Here is a 20,477-nt window from a genome sequence, read left to right on the forward strand (position 1 = left end):
TAAAAATTTAATTAATTCATGGACCTATTACGCAAAATGGAAGCTGGATGGCAGGATAACTCACCTGGGATCCACTGCTCTGCAATAAGTGATTCCTCTCTGTCCTGGTTTGAGGTAAAACAGAACCAATTCTCTTTTCAGTAATTTTACTTTTCAGTTAAGTCTCTATAACTAACTGCACTCTCTGAAATTAATGGTGCATTTTTCAGGGAGTGAGTCTCTGCTTCTAGCAGATAAGCTCTGATGTTTATAGTTGATGCCAAAGAACGGCATGCAGAGAGTCTCTTGCTTATACTAACTGCTGTAACACCCAAGGCAGCTAACTTTATTTGCCCTGTTGGAGTGTCGGAAGTGGAAAAGTGTAAAGGGGTCCCACCTGCAGGGAGGAGCAGACAAGACAGGTGACTCAAAACTGTCCAACGGGATATTCCATCCCATCTGCCTCATGCTCAGTATAAAAGCTGAGGGATCAAAGGATCAGCCCTCTTTCTTCAACAGCCGGCATGCCAGGAGGACTCTGTCTGTTCATCTGCCCTTGATCCGTGTGTTCCTGCATCCAGATCCAGAACCCAGTTCCTGTCCATCACCGACTCCAGTCTAGGGTTTTCCTAGTGCCTGCTGGTGATGTGGTCATCATCCTAGGAGCTTGATACGGTTCTGTATATATTCCATTATTTTCTTAGTAATATTATTATCTTTTCTTTTTATTACTAATATTTCATTAACGTAGTTTAGTTTCTTTTCAACCCATAAGTCTGTATCTCTCCTATTCTCTCTCCCCTCTGTTCTGGGAAGGGAGAGAGAGGATAAAAAGAGCATCTGTCACTCGTTTAGTGGCCATGACACTCTCTTTCACAGTACCTGATACCTGCACAGGTCTATCTGGCAGCATGGCCTCTGGATAGTAAGAATGTAGAGTCGTAGTCCCATTAATCAGAGCACAGGAAATGTTGTTCCTGACTTCCTACTATTCACTATTTCACCTGAATACAAGTCTCAATAGCATCATTTGACCATAGTTGGTGGCATACTTCACTGTGCTGCAGACTTCCAAAGCCAGTAAATAACGAAGCATATGGAGGATGACAGTCAGCACTGATGTGCCTATGGGGAAAGACATTCACTATCTGGTTAGGTAAATGAGATACTTTTGAAACAGACTATGAGAGTGTATCTGTAGTGAAATGGCAGGCTGAAGGATCAGATACAGTCCAGACGGCTTATCTGCCTTCAAGACTGATTGTATTTTGAGTATGAGCAGCTACAGCAAAGGAAACTTATCTTTTGTCAGGTATGCCTCTGCTGTTCTGGAGTCAAAAGCACCACCTGTAACCATCTAAGACACTTTCAAATATCACTGTAAGGTATTCTTAGCTTCCCACCATTTGTTTGGACTGATCTGATAAGCCAAGTGTCCTCATATAGTCAGATAGTTAAGTTTTTCCTTTCATATGGATTGCCTTCAAATACAGTGGTCTTCCAAAACGATCATGAATTATCATTACGTAACATATACTAATACAAAAGTTGCATCCCTTTGTAACTGATTGTTGTTGTCATTGCTGTTTAATAAAAATGTAGATAGCCTTTCAGAAGGACACAGGAATAGTGTATGAAATCTAAAAAGAATCTGCAAACTTATTTCTAATACCTTCCACCAAGAATAAGAAATTCAACACAATTCAAATGTCACATCAAAGTTCTCTCGCACATTTTTAAACCTCTTTTTCCAGCAAGCAACTTAATAATAACTTAATACCTAAGTATTTTTGAAATAATTGTTTGAAGTAACACAAAACAGTATTCTTCTTATAATCTAATTATGATTAAAAATCACAGCTTTCCCATTCAGAGACTAAATATGTCACAGCTTCTGCTTTGTTCCTCTGAGAGAAAACACTTTTCTCTAACTTGCTTTTTTACATCCTGCTTAAGTTTCTTCGGGCAAAGACCCTCTGCGTGCTGACTGAGCTACTGTATAATGCTCAGTAAGCAGCTGGAGTAGAAGAGCACAGGTTTCTGAAATTCATAGTCTAATTTGTAGACAGAACATCTACCTGCATCTCTGTAACTACAGTCTAACTTCTAAAACCCTTACGATCCACCACCATACTCCATAGCTAACAGACAATGAAATGTCAACATAAATTCTCCTATTAGGTAAACCAAAACATACTGTTCTGAATCTAAACTATAGGTTTTCATTGGCTAAACAGCTAAGGTCATCACTAAGACGAATTGCTTAATTCATATTTTTAACAGAACACTAACATGAATAAAAGACCACTGCTATAATCAAAATACATTCCTCCCTGGATCAACCCTGAGCACCTCTGTGAGAGACCGTGTCAAGATCAACTCTTGCAATTTGCACCAAGGCAAGTAAACTTCAGATTCTAGCAGGACAATTCAGATAAGAAAAGATGTCTAACATGCACGGAAGTTGCAGAAGTAAGATGCAATTTCAGGAGAAACAATAATTCAGAAGAACTGAATAAAAGATAAAATAACTCAGGTGAAATGACATTTCAGTCATCAAGTTTAAAAGGAAAAATTGTGTGATGTTAACAGTGCAGATGTTTCCTCTTGCCTACGATTTGCTGAATTAAGATTCTAGTCAAACTCCAACAATTACCATAGCCTTACTCACCTCTGCTGGATGCTGAATTATATACAAGCAGGTGGAGACCTTTAATGGATGTATTGGCAGAAATGGACATAAACACACCTTCTGAGGACGCCTACATGACAGAAAGGAGTGAGAGAACAATAAAAGTAATCAGCAATTTATGAAAGATGGCATAAATAAAAAATAAAGCAGCAAGGTTGTCACTGAAATAGAGTTTTGAGAACACTGTTCAGACCTGTCTTGTGGTCTGGTTAGGATTAAAGCACTCTAAAAATCCTTTCATCATCTTCAAGAGAAGCAACTCACTAGTATCCACACCCCAATCAGAGAAGCCTGTTACTGCTTTTCATACCTAGTAGAGTTTCAGCAATTTGATAAAATATTATAAAAGCATATATATTTATAATTGATCTAATATTTATAGTACAATAATTACAACAGAAAATTTTAGAAGTATATACGCACAAAATCCCAGACATGCTATGTTTATGATTAGGTTAATTTTCTACAGTTCTGTCTACGCTGAAATATGCAGTAGACATGTAGTATGAAAACAAAAAATCCTTATCAGGAACTTCTAATTTAAGTCTGAAAAAAAGAAAATAAAAAATCTTAAAATTCTTTGCCATACTCCACATAGCTGTTAAAATGACTAGCAGGAGAATTGTATCTAAAGAAATGAAATTAAATATTGCTTGGCATGAAACTAATATACTGAATGACCAAGAATAAACAGAAGCAAAGAGTTAAGCTTGAATTTATACACAGCGTAATTGAAGTTGTTACACCAAAACCACACATACACACACGCATTTGCATACACAGAAGTCACTATATCTACTCACATATGTTATTCAATAACTCAGAAAAAATTAAGAATTTTCTTAACAGTGAAGCTATTACCAGCATTCGCCACTTAAAATCATACCATCCCTGCAAATGCAGCTCTCTGAGCTTAAAAAATACTGCATAAATTTGGCATACTCTGTTGTATTAATGGACGGGCTTTGAGCCTAAATTAAGTACTCACTGATTTCCCCATTCAGTGGGCTATTCCGGGGACCTTCACTGTGAATGAACTGAAACCAACCTCACTTCCAGGTCTGGTGGGTCTAATTTCAGAAAATCTCCAGTGCTGTACCACTGCCCTTTTTCCATAATTTTCTCAGGTGTAACCAATTTAAATAGAAATTTCTGAAAACAGTTTTGTTAACAATCTGGAAGCAGCAAATACCCCTGGAGGCTGTTTGTTGCCTGTGACCTGATTGTTAAGTTACTCATCCTCTTTTTGATCACCAGATTTAGTGGAAACTCAATTTTGTACAAAGTGCGATTCCTTAGTTTCTCCCTGTTATTAAATGGCTGGCTTCACTAACAAAGAAAGTGTTATCGTTCTCCCCAATGTGGCATTTTCTATGGAAGAGAGATTAAGGCACAAAAATCTACTACACAAAGCTGTTCCAAAACAGTTAGCTTGTGACTTCAATCCAAAGAGCTGCATTGCTCACTAGCTTTTATAAGCAGACGGAAACAGTTTCCGGTGATTTCTGACCTCAAGGTGTTTAACTATAACAAAGTCAGCTAGATTTAACTTGCTTATTTTCAAGTCTCTCTTTTTTATATGCTTTGTGTATTTTCCACACTGCCTTGGATTTTTCACAGGTAGTTTTTTAAGCTTTGTTAACGTCACAAAGAAAAAAAAAACAACTCCAAATCCCAAACTGAAAAAGGAAATTACCCAGAAAAGAAGTATTTTCAAATAGTTACAGAATAAACTCTACCTATAATTTGATTTGTAGGGAGCAGAGCACAAACCATGACAAATAAAATACTTTCCAATATAATTTAATTACTTACACATGTATGTACGTTACTTTACTTTAAGCACCCAGTTAGGTACCTAATTATGTTGAATACATACTTTTACAACCCCACCCTGGGAGCACAAGACTTATTTCTGTACTTTCACTTTGGTACCAAACAGTTACTGTGCCGAGACAAGAAAAACATTATTCCTATGTGAAGCTGACACTACCAACCTACAGCAGTCAGATAAGAAGCACTGCAGAACAAGAGAAGTTCTATTCCATCACCAAAAGAGCTGCCCTTGCTCTGAGAAAGGCCACCTAGGCAGAAAACGCTTTTTGTCTTTTTCTTTGTTTAAAGATTCTGCTGCAATCTTGCCCTACATACGCAGCTGATGTTACAGAAGAGTACAGGCAGCACCAGGGGACTTATTTAATGATGATCAATAGTTTTCTCCCATTTGAAATTAAAGTAGCAATCTGCCCCAGGCAGGAACTGTAGTATTCAGAATATTAAGGAAAAGGTTTGTGGGTGGGGATTAGGATTTGAAGGAGGATAATTTTTACAGTATTATTCACCTGCATACAATCTCACTACAGATCAAAGCTATTCAGTGGGTTCTTACCCGTTTTTCAATACAGCATTTCTGGTTTAAAAACTTACGACAAAGTAACTGGTAATATTTGTGGGATTAAAAAACAAACAAACAAATAAAACCAAAAACATTCTGTGTCTTGCAAAAGTACTCCATATACAAAAGACACATGCACAGACTTCTTAGCTTTCCTTCTGTTATTCAGATCGAAATTAAAGATGTTCAGATTAAGAATAACATGTAGTCTGTTCTTCCAGAAGAACTGAATCTGGACAGTGGACTGTGCTGTACTGTGGTGTCAGGTTTAGTGTGATTACTAGTTTCTGGGCAGACATACTCTGAAAGTGAATACACAGAAGCCTAGAAAACAGTGAGCTAATTCTGAAACTCCTTTCAAATCTCTGTATGATTTTCCTACAAATATAAATGTCCTCACTTGCTTCAGAACTAACTCTTTCCTTGTTACATGTCCAAAGGGCTTCTGAAAACAGACACCGTTCTGGGAATGCAAATGAGTGTACTCTTACACCCATATACAGAAAACTAAAGGGAGGTAATTCAAGGATTTAAACCCAGAGGAAAGAATAACAATGTTACAATTTTATGCTCACCATTTGTAGATGTTTCTAGGGAAAGATATAAAGAGGTTAAGCATGCCAAACGCATGTTCTAGAAACAATGCTTGCAATATTAAAATAAAGAGGAAGCCGATGTTTTTACACCACTATCACTTGTGGCAACATTGTCATGTTCCAACACACATTGCCAAGGTCAGGCCTCAGACTGTATTTTCAAAGAAACATGCCTGCCCAAACAGAAAGCCTGCTTCAAGTAAATTAGATTTCCCTACTGTTTAGGTCAAAACACCAAGGGTTCCAAGGTCAAAACCCACCTGAGAAGTCTGGAGAAAAGCCAGAAAGTTACCATATGTTTGTTTTATACTAATGTTTTAATACATGCTTTGTACCAACACAAGTCCATTACACACATGCATTAAAACAACATTCAGGAGTTTTACAAGGCTGTATTGCAAGTTTAAAGGCACAAGCCCATACATTTTATGAAATTTGAGAAAAAAAAATGTTATTTTTGCTGCTTTTATGTTAGAGGACAAACACAAATTAAAAATGGTTTTAAGATTACATTTTGTATCCTCCACCTTAACCACTACAGCTATAGAAGGACCTTAAAAGAATGAGTGGATTAAGTTAAACATAGATAAACATAAAATGATGCAGTTAGGAAGAAACAATCCTAACCCAACATACAGAAAAAAACCCCAGGGTCTGAGGTTAATACGGTATGACATTCAGGAGTAAGACCTTATGATAAACAGTTCTGTGAAAATGGCAGTTTAATGCCTGGCAGTTCTCAAAAATGCAAATCAGATGTTAAGTGTTACTTGGAAAGAATAAAAGAATTAAACAGGGAACATTATTATGCCACTAAATAAACTCTGTTTTAGCCCCATTTTGCACTCTGAGTGCAAAAAAAGGCTGGAGAAGCCAGGTCAAAAACAAACACAAGGAGTAATTCCTTATGCCAAGGGCCACAGCTCTCCCTCCTGACCATTGCTGTGGATATAAGAACTTTACATGGTTTCAAGGGAAACTGGAAAAACTTGCAAAATAAAAATCCATCAGATATGGACGCACCACCAATGAAGGTACAAAGCCACAGCCAACTCAAAGTCCCCTGCGCTAAAGGCAGTTGGAGAAAGAAGTACCAGCATATGGTTACCTTTTATACTTTAGATATAGGCATACACTCATTACTACATCTGTTCATGGCTGGTGACAGAATGCTGTGCAAATGGACCTTTGATAGGCTCTAGTATGGCCATTCTTCTACACTCTGTCATTCTGTGTGATTTCAAATGAATGTATACAATGCCATTGCAGTCACTTGAGATCACCTAGCTGTAATTTTTTACTTTTTGTATTTTAGCTCTAAAATCTGCCTGTATGTACTCCTGCATTTCTCTGAGCAAAATCTTACAGCTCCTTTGGGGCAGCCTTCCATAATTGACAGGACTTACTGCCATCTTAAAAACAATCTACTGAGCATATTATGTTTCTGCTTTCCCTCACCCTATAGCTACACAGTATGTGAGCTGATGCAATTGCCACAACTTTCACGGAAGATAAGACGCCATCCCTGTTAAATGAAAACCTCTCTTTTCTGCACTGAACAGAAGTGAAATAATGGATCACCTGATCCTCTACGTGGCCGAGGCCCATCTGGCAAACCCAGGGCCAGTGCAGCCAGGAGGAGGATTTGGTATTCCCTGTAGCTCTGCTGATAATAAGCGTAGGTCCTGCAAGAACAGCCAAACTTCCATGGTCACCAGCTGAACAGTACATTATAGACAGGCCTAAAGTCCACTCCAGCTAAGTCTACATGGTAGACTTGAGATCTCTGAAAAATTGCCCGTCCTCTGCTCTAATAAATATGAGTCAGATTTAAACTAGAAGCTCCACAGCTGATGTCCCAAATATACAAACTCTGCTGATCTGCTTTGTTAACGGAAGCTCACACATACTTTTAAACTACTGAGTTAAGAGGGAAATTGTGAACTACAATACTGCAATGATAAATGAAGTAATTGCTTGGAGTTCTCCCTCTTCTTTTGTTTTCAAATTGAACAGGATGAGCCAATTCAATCATTACCGCTACTTCAATTATTATGAGCTGCCCTTATTTTCTCAGTAGCAGGTAGTTTGTAGGTAACATGGCCGAGTGATTTTAAGGCACTACAAGAGGGCTGTGTAACATTACCATGTAAATATTTCTCACAGTTGCCATGTTAGTGGTCCTTCAATCTCATACTCAGTTACACTGGAGCACAGAAACAACAAAATATCATCTCTTCCACACTTCAGATTTAATTATGAAATTCATGGTCATCATATTTTGTTTTAATGCTCCTACTTGCATTACTGTACTTTTAAGAGATCTACTACTATCCTCATAAGCATTCAAATCAACTGGCCTACAGAAGACTGACTCCCACACCCAAGATTGAGAAATAAAAACGTACCAGAAGTAAAATGTGATAGAAGCTCATCCTATTTTAGCCTCAGATTTCTAATTACATGCTACCAGCTCTTCAATTTCTCTTTACATTAAGTTTTGGTAAGCCATCTTTCTGAGAAGTGCTCTAGCTCTCATGAAATGCAGAGAAACTCAAGGGGCCATTAGCACTGTTTAGGTTTCCTCTAGGCTCATTTTGAACATTCCTTACTCAAGGAAAACTTCCAAGCCTTAGTTTAATGGTGTTTCTTGAGAAAAATCAGGCATAGAAGATATTCTGACTCCATCGTGTTCCAGCTTCCATCTTTTCCTACAGTCTCTTTACAGAGACTTTGTAACTCACTGGTCACGAGGCATACAAATTTAAAACTAAGTTCTTACAAACTTCATTAAGAGTCATCAGCCACATAAATTAAAATCACAGCATCAGAAACACAGGTGGAGAGAGTATTAAAAACAATCAACAAAGCACTTCCTTTTCCACTTGGTAACCTGCATAGCACCACTTCCTGGCAAGAAAAAAGGAAAAGGGGAAAAAAAAAAAAAAAAAAAGGCATATTGCTGAGGTTTTGCTTCCCACGAGAAGTTAAAAATAATAAAAACAGGTGTATGGTTTTGGATTGGTTTGTGGTTGGTTTTTTGTTGGTTTTTTTTTTTAAATGGTGCAGCCAGTGAATTTAATGGAACATATCCCAGTTTCCCATTTAAATGGAGAACCATCTAGTACAAATCATACTGAAAATTATTTGTGCCTTTTGAATTTCAAATTTATAGCTTAAAGAGTGATTAATTATATATCTATATTAATTAATAGAATGCAACTTTCAAAACCGATGATGATATCTACTGATTAGTCAACCTGCATTCCTGGACAAATCACACAAATACTCCTTCTCATCCCAAGCTCTTCAACCTCCTCATCAGCTCTAGAAGCATTTAGAGAGCACAAGACCAATTATTCTGCTAACCTCCTCTGTAAAAACGTGCACAGAAAAGATATTCTATCCAAAGAAAAAAACCACACATAATAGGGAAAAGCTTATTTCCATGTTATCCACCAATATGCATCAACTACTTTGCAAACAAACTGCCTTTAGGTGCCAAGAGGTAAATATTTCAAGAAAATTTACGGTTATCCTGCACAAAGGCTTTTGTACCCTTTTCAACACAATTAGGGACAGAAACTTCAAGCAATCTGACACAGGAATAAATTAATTCCACTGATCAGAAATCTGGAATAGTTGTTATAATTCATACAAAAGCTCTACAACTATACCATGAGAGAGCTATGAAGCCATTTGGTGTCTTTACACTTTGTGGAAGACCATTTTCTGATGCACAGGGAATGTGAACTGTGCTAATGAGCTAGATGCACTGAGTTTGAATGTCAAGACTCTGTATAAGGTCTACAGATATCAGGTTCCTTCTTTCATGGCTCTGGAGTGCCAGGCAGAAACAGAGAAGCATCCTCCTAGAAACACACATTTAGGGCATTATTGGACTGGACCAATTCAAACCTGCAATGTATTCTGTTGCAAGCTTCAAAACTTTTCCATCTAGTTCCAGGAAAAGCCACCACAACACTACATTTTAAATTTATTAAAATATACCAGACTAAGTTTAGCATTTTGTACCAGAAGAGATTCAAGACAGTACCATGACTTTCCAAAGCAACATGACCATAAAAGTGTCCAATTAAATACAGGTTACCATTGCATTTGACAAATTAGTTTCCAGATGGTTGTACAGTTGACACAACACAGCATCTTTTCTTCTTGCCACAAGATACTACCAACATAGAAAGCCTGGTCAGAGTATAAAGAGGCATGTTATACAACAGAAGCACCAAAAAAGTAATACAATATTTTTAGAGAAAGACTGCCTTTGAACCAACCTAGTATTCCACCACTGGAACTATCAGGGGCAGGGGATGCAGCAATGGGAGAAAGCAATGTGATAGGGTCAAAGATATGTCAAAGAAAAGGTACAGAAAGAGGTTCAGAAAGGAGGACAGGGAGACAGAGCCATCTCCTTGCCTCTCAACAAGGTACGCACGACTAGTGAGCAGCTAAGAGATCACAACACTATTTCCTAGCATTCAGATTCCCTTGGCACCCACTCTCAGCAGTTCTCCTGCTCCTACATGCTATGGTGAGAAGATACGTTCCTTGCTTCTTTCCATTTTCTACTCTATCCTCAGCAATACGGGCTACAGCTCTCCTAACCAAAACCCTGATTATATTTTCCATCATATTCAATCAAGATTTCTCCATCAATTTGAAAACTACTGCTCTCTTGCAAATTTGAAACAATCCTGGGCCTTTCCCCAGAGCAACGGATTTCAAAAAAAAAAAAGAAAGAATAAGGCAATTAACTGACAGAGGCATCAAGCAATACCAGCAGAGAGTGAGTTCAAAAGGAAACACCTATTTGCATGTTTCATGATGAACTTGTACATCTTATCACATGATCAAGGGAACAAAAAATTCACAGCAGGAAAACCAGCATATATCATTAAGAGTTATTAAAGCATGAAGATATGCTTTTTGGTTCAGAAAATCCCAGAATCACTACTCCTATCAGCCACGAAATATCACTCCACAGTTGCCGTGTATTTATGCTGATCCCAGGCACCTGTTCTTCACCACTGTTCAACTATCCACCCTGCAAACCTCAGGTCTGACCCATTTGTCCTGAATATGGTCCCACTGTTTAAAAGAATACAGCTGCAAGGCCATGCGCAGGCAACTCCGGTCTTTCAGTCTTGATCAGCATGCTAAGCACGAGTGCATGTTTTACTGTTACTGAACAACAATACAAAGAAGTTCTTCAGCCACAGATCTCAAAAAAAAATTGAAGGAATAGACCATATCAAGCTCCTACACCCAATAGAAAAAAATAAAGTTCAGCAAAATAAGCGTCCAGAACAAGAGCACAGACCATATGTGGTCCTATTTTAACATTCAGAATAACCCAAAACACATCAGGAAGTATGTCCTGAGCTCTTACTGAAAACAAGCAACAAAACATATCTCAAAAAGCATCAAAACTACCCTCAGTGCAAGCCTTCAAGAAGCTGTTGTGTTAGTGCTGATTTTGATCTTGGAGTTTCCTACTGTTGCCACCCAGCCACTGGAAATGGGATTTACATCACCAACTCATTTCTTTTTCAGCACCAAAAAGCTATCAGTTTGCAATGATTTTCAGTCAAAACTCAACTGGCCTGGATTTGAACAACTGCAGCAAAACACATGAAAAACTTTACTTACAAAGATTACAAGATGTCTTTCTTCCTAGATTTAAGACTAAAAGTGGACAAAAAAAGCAACTCTCCGGAGGTAAGGGATGGAAGCAGTCATTTACTTCATAACAGGCTCAGAGTTCTCATTAAAGATAACATCTTGGAAAATTACATCAGCTAGTGCATTTTCTTCAAAAATTAGGCAAATAAGTAAACACATGCATATATATTTCTCTCCAGAAAATGTGTATTTGTAAAAGTATCTAAATTTAGTAAAGAAAAAAACTTCCCTTTCAAGTATTTGGTAGTTTATGTATAATTCCAAACTTCCCTTCTATTCTGCATTGTCATATTTTCACAGTGGCTTTGAATACTAAGTAAATAGTACAACAGTTTTTTTTTTTTGTTATTATTATTATGTATTTAAGAGATAGTTGTGCCTAGAGAATTACCACTGAAGGGTGAAGAGGCTTTTACAGAGAAGTTATAACACTGCAATGACAGGCAACTACATTAGAAGTATTTTAGATTAATTTGGGCATTTCCTTTAAACTTAGACATTACAACAGAAGGTAACAGGTAACCCAACAAAATTAGTAGATTCATTCGTACAGCATCTGTATGAATGCTGTATGTTGTGTAAGCTGCCCTCAAAGAGTGTTCTTTTACATATTTTCATGCTGAAGGTACATAGACAAAAATCAAAATATTTCAGAAATGTGGACAAGGTTCATGCTGCCTTTATTAAAAACTCTAAGTTGTGCAGTGCTTTCATGTGACCATTTCCCAAAGCAAATAACCTTTCTGCTTGACCAATTAAATCATAAATAAAGGACAAACAAGTAAGTTTGGGGATTTTTTAGTTTAGAATGTTCACAGCATCTTTAAAAGGCTAATCTGAACATATTAAAAACAACAAATACCTTCCAATGCTATAAAAGAGAAAAGATACAATGAAGAAAAGAACAAAATATCCACCCTGTATATTTTCCTAACTTAAGATATGGAAGCAGACCTTGGAAGGCAGCTTTCCTTGCAAATAACTGAAATTAACAAATCAATAGGAGAATGCACTTTCAACTGTTTCCACTGTTTACATTAAAGTTGGCTGTGGTTTCCACTGTAACTAACAGGAGTAAATAAAAAAAATAGCATTTAGCTTATGCAGCACTGCAGTCATTACAGAAAGGCCAGGAAAGCCAAAACCTAATGAGCCTGAGATTGTTGACATTTTCATGCATCTTGGCTCTACAGTCTGGCAAAATAGCTGGCACTCTGACAAGCCTGATGCCAGACAGTTAGCAGAGCTTTAAATTTGTTGAAGAAGGTGACGCAGTAATGGCATTTAAAGCAAGCCATTGAGACATTAAGATTAAGAAGTTAAACTGAAGTTTTACATTGCCAGCTTTATAATTCCCAATCTCAGAAGTTTAGAGGCTGTCACAAGAAAAGACAAACCCAAAAAATTTTGTAACCAAAAAAGTCTTGTGGAAAAAAGCTCAGAATTTCCCAGGCTACAAAGAAACCCACCAATCCAAGAAAGAAAAAGAAAAAAAAAAAATTCCAACAATACAGAATCAGCATCTTGATTCTTTCATCTATTTGTATATATGCAGAGAACATTCCAGTTAACAGCATAAAGTAAGAACAGAAGTATATTTTTAAAGAGCACATGAAGTTTCTAAGTTAATGCTTCTCCACCCTACTCAGCCTGTGTTCAGCAGAATAACAGGGTTCTTCCAAAGCTATAACAGCCACCAGACACAGAACTCAATGCTGATCCTCTGCTAGCACCAAGCTTTCATTACAATCCATATGCAGAGCAAAAATATATTGCACGTGGAACTTGGACTTCTGTACAGCAGATGACCTCTTCTGACCTGCCAGGACTAGCAGGCAGGGTCTTCTCTTCAGCCTGGGGTCTGGTAGGCTTGCTAGCCCCCTGCATGCCTGCCCAAAGGGCCTTCCCACAGAGGACTCTCAGAAATTTTGTTTAATCACCCCTTCACCCCCTCTCCTTCTCAGTCTGGTACCTTGGCATGAGGGAACACAGGCTGTTTTGCACCCCATGTGGTATGACAGGTCATAGTGTACTTTGCAGAGAGCCAGGGGAAAGGCAGCTTAAGAAGCTGGGGCATTAAGACACTGCTAGCTGGAGCTAGTGACAGTACAAGTCTGCATCCAGCAGTTCAACCAGCAACTAAAGCTGTGTAAATGTGGTCTACAAATCTGAAGTTAAATTACCTAAAAGCTTCATGCATTGTTGTTTTGTTATTGTTAGTTTCTTGATTAAAAAATGAGAATTACAACTTGTCATTAAGGGTTACCTTGCAAGAATCTATGCAAGAATAAAAACTTCTAACACTAACTTTCCATGTCACGGTTTATGAAGTTTTTCAGTTTTGATCTGACGATAGTTTGTTACTTCAACAGCATTCTCTTGTTCCAAAAACACAGACCAAGTATCAACAAAACTGACCTTTCTATCTCCACTTAAGCAATAGGTCTTTTAATACTTGAAATTTAGGTCTAAGTATGCAACTTTACCTTATTTAATATAGTATTTTAAAGACAGCCTATTGGCATGTACACTTTATTTGCTATTAGCAAGAGTTAAATTAAAAGCTCAGTTCTGCACCAAATGAAGTCAGAAGTGAATTATGCCATTGGTTTTTAATGAAAGCAGGGTCAGTACCCACACATCTTTCAGAACTTAAAAGAAGAGCTAAGTTTTTATATCTCTGAATCCATGCAACTATGCCATATCCTGTCACTTAGAGCTATGAATTTAAATTCTCTTCCTTTCACAAATAACAAAACAAACAAACAAACAAACAAAAAAATGCAACAACAACAACAAACAAAGAAATATGCAGTAAAATGAAGGTATCGCTACACTTTATTTTGGTAAAACAGACAAATACACAACAGAGAACCCATTCTAATCTATATTTAACATTAACATAAAAGTGGATGCCTCCTGTCAGACAAAACTTCTTTAAAGAGTACATACTCCTGTTAAAAGGTAAATCTACCATTCTCTGCAGTTCATCTTCAACTGAATCTAAGCAAAAACCACAGCTAACAGAGCTTCATATGATGAATAACCAACGTTAGGAAAATGGTTAAATATTAAATGCAATCTAGTATTCCAGTGTACTATTCACTTCTTCTGCCATAGATGGTCAAATAACAGAGTTGTATTTATACACGTAGAGAACTTCAGGATAACTCAACATTATAACACCATATGAAAAAAAGGCAGCATGCAAGCAATTTTCTGTTCAGACTTCCTGATACCCCTTAGCTGTGAGTACTATAAATGCTACACTACACTCTAGCGTCCTTTTTCTGAATAGCAGGCACTTCTGCCGAACACACTTTCACTTTGATTTTGATCTAGCATCAATCTTATTAAAAAGCAGTCAACCGGTTTCCTGGTATAATGCAATTAAATAACGTATTTTATAATAGCATACCTGTTATTAAACAGTTATATTTCATTAAAATGTGTTCATTTTTGCTGAATACAGAATATTTTATTTATTTAATCAGGAATCTTGTTTATTAAGTTATTCTGCCTTTTTGGGGACACTGTAAGATGCTGCTTTTAAGCTATACAACCAATTAAACTCAAGTGCTTTTAAATGCTGAATATAGCAGTCACCACATCAAACCCTAGAACCATATTGATTTGTACCTAACGACCACTCAAAGTGCTTTGCAGGCAGAATTTCTTAGGAAAAATACCTTACAATACTACTTTCTTCTGACTAAGAAAGCTAGAAGTCTGTTGCACAGATAAAACTTTCTTGTGTAACTTGGAAACTCTACTTTTATAACTAATGTAGTATATTTGGCAAGCATGCTCATAAAAGTTAACAAAAACAAAGTTAGACTGCACCTGAGTGCTTCATTAAGAGGCTGACAGGAATGAGGTGGACCACAACAGTAAGATCTTTTGCTGAGAAAATTAGCATTGCCTGGTCTGAGAGGCCACTGTTATTAACTCAGAGCACCACAGTACAAAGCTATAAACAGACTCATAAAATAATTCAGATTGGAAGTGACCTCTGGAGGTCACCTAGGCCAGCTTTTCACTCAAAGCAGGAATAATTTCAAAGGCCTTGAGCAACCTGATCTGAGCACTTCCAAGGATGGAGACTCCAATCTCACCAGGCAACCAACTCTAGCATTTAACCACTCTCACTAAGAGTAATTTTTTTTTTCTTAAGTTGAAACGCAGCTACACTCTCATTGACACAGCCAGGATACACTGGACGTCTTCTGCCACCAGGGCACACTGCTGGCCCCCGCTCAGCCTGCTGCCCACCTCAGTGCCCTGACTCTTTCCTGCAAGAGTGGTTCCTTCAGCAGACAGTACGCAGGCTTGCAATGCTGCCAGCACTTGTTCAGCCCTGGGTGCAGGGCTTTGAATTTGCTGAATTTTGTGAGGTTCCTAATAACATGACAGTTTGTCAATGTGTCTCTGAATGGCAGCTCTATCCTCCCACAGTACAGCAACTGCTCCCCCCATGTTGATGTCACCTGCAAGCTTGGTGTGCATACCTTCTACCCCACCAACCTGGTCACTAGCAAAATGTTCACCAGCTTTGACACAACATAAACCCACACGAAAACCTCTCCTAAGCAACTGTCTCGCAGACTTTCAACTGTCAATCACTTGAGCTCAACAGTTCAGCCACCTCGTTGTTCATTTTGTAGCCACATTCATCTAGTCCATATCTTCTCAGCTTGACTACCAGGATACTGTGAAGAATTGTCAAATGCCTCCCTAATATTTTCATCCACTTGGACAAATGTAACTACCACTATTTCAAAACCTGTAATCATGGTTAGATGCTATTAAATCCATCAACCAGAATGCTGCATGCCATTTTTCTTTCTCTCCCCTACCACCACTTTTTTTTGTGGTACATGAGTTCATTAGTCCTCTAATAGTGCTGTTATTAAATTTCTCGCCTGACCCCCCTCAAAACTGCTACATAATCTATATTTGCAAACATTAACAGAACATGAAACCAAAGCAATAGCTCGTAACAGAAAGATATTAACGGATAACTAACTTAATAGGGCTTGATGGATTATATCCACTGTACTGTTAAAAATGTCAAAGACATTACCAAAGTAGTTTTAGAGACTGACGGTCTAAGATATTTAGGTGTCTTGATCCCTTTGAAACTACTTGAGTTTAAAACACGCACATATCTGCCATCTGTCATGAATCTCTGTTTCAGTTTCGTAAGGCATGAAGGGGCTACACACATAAGAAAGTTTGTACTCAATGGGGGTTTTTTTTGTCTACTTGGAGATGACACATTCTAAAAGGCACTTAAAATCAACTTAATGCATTGCACTGGCTGCTTGCTTTTGCAAACACTAGGGTTTTCAAAAGACTTAGATGTTCATGGAGAATTAGATGTAGGTCTCCAAGAGAAACAGCCCATCTGGATTTAATTGCTCATCTCTCTCGTATTTTAATGAGGAAATTCCCTATTAGAGGCTACAATTAACAAGCCCTTCTATTAAAAATGGCAAAACACATTTAAACCCCAATGATTTTACAGGGTCAAAATTCTATTCAATGAAAACAGCAATAAAGAGAGAGAAGTTATCAAGTTTCTAAATCAAATCCTAATAGACACTGAGGAAAAAATTAAAGGGATTATACCCAAATTCCGTAAGTGTAATACTGAATTCAGAACTATCAGGAAAAACAAGTTCCATACATTATAAAACTGAAATGGTCCACTACTGTTGTCTCATACAAGTAACAAATCATAAGAACCCCCAAAATCACCCTTCTTTATGAAATACCACTCTCTCAATTTACCATTCTCTAGCACTTAAGAATACAAACCAGTGTTAATAAAACTAGCCATTGCTAGTCACTGTTGCCTCACAACAGTCTGACCTTATCTCTGATTAACTTCTCTGGCAGTGGATTTCTCCAGACTGTCTGGCTTCCTTAATAAACCCACAAACTGTAGGTGCTTTATTTAAGGTATGGAGCATTTTCTTTCCACTATCTGAGGTGGGCATCAAAATACATAATTCCTGAACAATTCATATTCATTCCAGTTTGCTCCATTTATTCTCTCCCTAGTGCATGATTCACATATTTTCAATTTAATTAAACTGGACTTTTGAAATAAATAGAAATGTTGAACTGTTAGTACTAAACAGAAGTATAGGGAAGAATGCCTATTCCGTGACACCAAAAGAAAATTAAAATATTTTATAACAAACATTGTAAGGTTGTATAAGCAGATATTGTCAATTCATACAAAAAGTGTGCCTTTCCAGGTGCTCCTTCCAAAACCCAAGGAGCATGCACACTCAATTTTATTTAAAATTTCTAGCATTCAGGTTAATAGTTGATTAGCTGCTTAAAAAACGCCAACAAACTCAGAAAATTGTATTATTGATCACTAATACAGACACAATTAACAAAAACATGTAGAAAAAAAGATCAGCCACAGCAAGTATTTGACTACTCTTTAGGCAAGAAAAAATTCCAGTTACATTTACAACATAAATCATCTACTGTTTACTATAGTTGTGCCAGAAGAGCCATAGAATGAGGCCTCTAGGACTTATTTTGTGTGTTTTCTTTACACAGTGCCCAGCAAGGCAAAAATTAAGTGCAGCAAGGACACGTTCTCCTTTACGTGACTAAGCTTATATAGCTGGGCATTCATGGGAAGACAAATTTGAGATTAAACTAAAACCATCTGTTACAGACAGTTTGCAGGTCTTTAATATTGACATAGAAGTTTAATAGCTTTAGGAATGAAGGACAAGAATTTAAAAAGAAGCTCTTACCAGAAATGACAGGTGTAACTGGTATAACTCAGAAGTGGTACATAGAAAGATGGAGGAAAAAACAGCTGAGGACTATGTCTTAGATGCCAAAGTAGAGCTACGCTTCCAGTAACAACACAGGCAACTACCAAGCTGACATATCCAGGAGTCTGAAGTTGGATTATTTCTTCCAAGCAGAAAGCATTACAAACTTTGCCAAAAAACATTTCAGCAGAGTCAGTGGAGCAAAAGTACAAACCTGGTAAAGCTATAAAAGAGCCAAGAGAAAACTGAATCCAGTGCTTAGAAGACAGTATTTGACTTAGAAAATTAGAAAGTGACACACAGGTGCATTGAAGGGATAAATCTGGACGGGAGATCAGACGGTGGTATAAAATACAGATACTAAAAGGAGGAGAGAAGACTGCAACAACCACCTTCCACAGCTGATATGGAAGTAAAAAAAGAAATATTCATAAATGAAAGACAGCTAAAAAACCTACAGGTGGAAGAAGTCAGATGAGCCTGATAATTCATTTGTGGGGATGGCAGAAAAAAAAAAAAAAACAAACCCCCAAAAAAACAAAAAACCACTAAGAAATTCCAGGCATAGATTTAAGAAGTGAAGGAAGTTTGAGTGGTGCATTTGAAGTGACAGGAAAGCTCAGTTTTGTAAAAATGAAACTCAATTAGGCTGGGGGGGGGGGGGGGGGGGCAGAAAGGAAGGAAAAAAAACAAACCACAGGGTAACTGAAGAAGAATGGGACTACATCAGTCACAGGACGTTCGGATAGGCTCTACAGTACTTGAATGTCATAAGCAATTCTGGGATATGTCAGAGCTGGATTACCTCAAAAGAAAACACTGTTCTGTTTCATAGCACCACATTCCAGGGGAAATGCCTAATTTGTTTTCTTTAGGATTTTGCTTTGTGGTATGTTTATAAAAATCAATAGCAATTCTTGTAAAGGAACCATTTGTATTTTTAGTATTCCTTATGATTAAATTAGGAAGACTTGATCAACGTTGAAACATCTTTGGCTTCTCTTACAATAAACTACCATCCCCAAGGTAAAGTTGCACTTGGTGTAATTACAGAAAAGCAGATCAAAGGTACTAAAGTTGCTTTAATTAACAAGATTATTCTCTGCTGCAGTTCTTGTCTCTGGTTGTGCTCCTACTAGCCTGTAGTTATCCATATTCAAAGGCATGTGGCCAGCCTGACATCCCTTTTTTTTTCCTTTTCTTTTCCTTGTTTTCTTATTTTAATGTCAGCAGATCAAAAAGGATGCTAACCAAGTCGGCCAAGCACAAAATAAGTGGCCTAAAAAGGTCACTACTCATTAATCTGATCACAGTATAATAGGAAATGAATAAATGCCATGGAAATTTAGCCCAGCAGAAAGCAGTAACATTCAAGTCACTAACATTTTTAATTCATCAACAGTTCTGGCACCACTCATTATTGGTGACACAGGCGACAGAAACAACAGCATGAGAAATTACTCTGGATATAGTAACTGCTAAATGCAGAAAAAAATAACCTGAAACCCACTGACCAATGTTTAGCTTGATATTTACAATTCTAATCAACAGAAGCCACAGACTTTAATGTATAAATTACAATAATTTAAAGCAACATTGATAAAAGTGTGCTAAGATTATATGATGCACTGAACTTGAGAACTCTTCTAATGCTTGGTCATTTTTCCACTTACCTTTAGCTTCTCTTCCTAAAATGTGGTACAGATTACATATATCTTAGTTCATTGATTTCAAACAAGTTACAGTTTCATCTGTAGTTGGTAAATTCTACATCTATTTTACTATTAGTATATAATTTCAAGAGTCCCTCCTAACATCCTTTGAAATTCCTTGAGAATCTTCTACTAAAAATCAATTAAAAACTCAAAAGACATATATGTCTACAAAGAAAAAAGGTAATTCTTGAACAGTAGAGTCTTTCAGGCTTGTGTACTCTTGCTTTTCACACTCCCAGCCCAATTAAAATTTCTTAGCCTCTTCAGAAAAGCTGACATATTAGTGCATAAATATCTCTGCTGCTCCAATGACAGGAAAATCTACATGACTCTCAATGCTGAAATAAACTTTCATGCTTTGTAAAATAACTTTTTGCAGTTACAAAAATAAGCATTTATTGATAAATAATTCTGCATGAGGCTGTAAAACTGTTAGGGAATGTTTTCCCCTTAATGCGCGTGTACTTAAATGCAAAATTCACAACAGTAATTTGTTCTGTTGTCTTGTGGCTGGATTCTCTGCTGGCCAGTAAAGTACAATCAACTCAAAGTCTGGGGGCAGGGAGGCCAATAGCACCTCCTTGCTTA

The 20,477-nt window shown here is 37.3% G+C and overlaps 1 protein-coding gene across 1 annotated transcript in view; it reads right to left on the reverse strand.

The window, feature by feature from the left end:
• The window catches only part of DTWD2 (DTW domain containing 2), a 95,453-nt gene that overhangs the window by 64,601 nt on the left and 10,375 nt on the right, over nt 1-20,477 (reverse strand). The window contains exon 2 of the mRNA XM_082497940.1: nt 2,651-2,741. Coding sequence (XP_082354066.1) covers nt 2,651-2,741 — 91 coding nt within the window. The remainder of the gene's footprint in view (nt 1-2,650; nt 2,742-20,477) is intronic.

Source organism: Vanellus vanellus, assembly GCF_965231255.1.
Source record: "Vanellus vanellus genome assembly, chromosome: Z".
NCBI lineage: Eukaryota > Metazoa > Chordata > Aves > Charadriiformes > Charadriidae > Vanellus > Vanellus vanellus.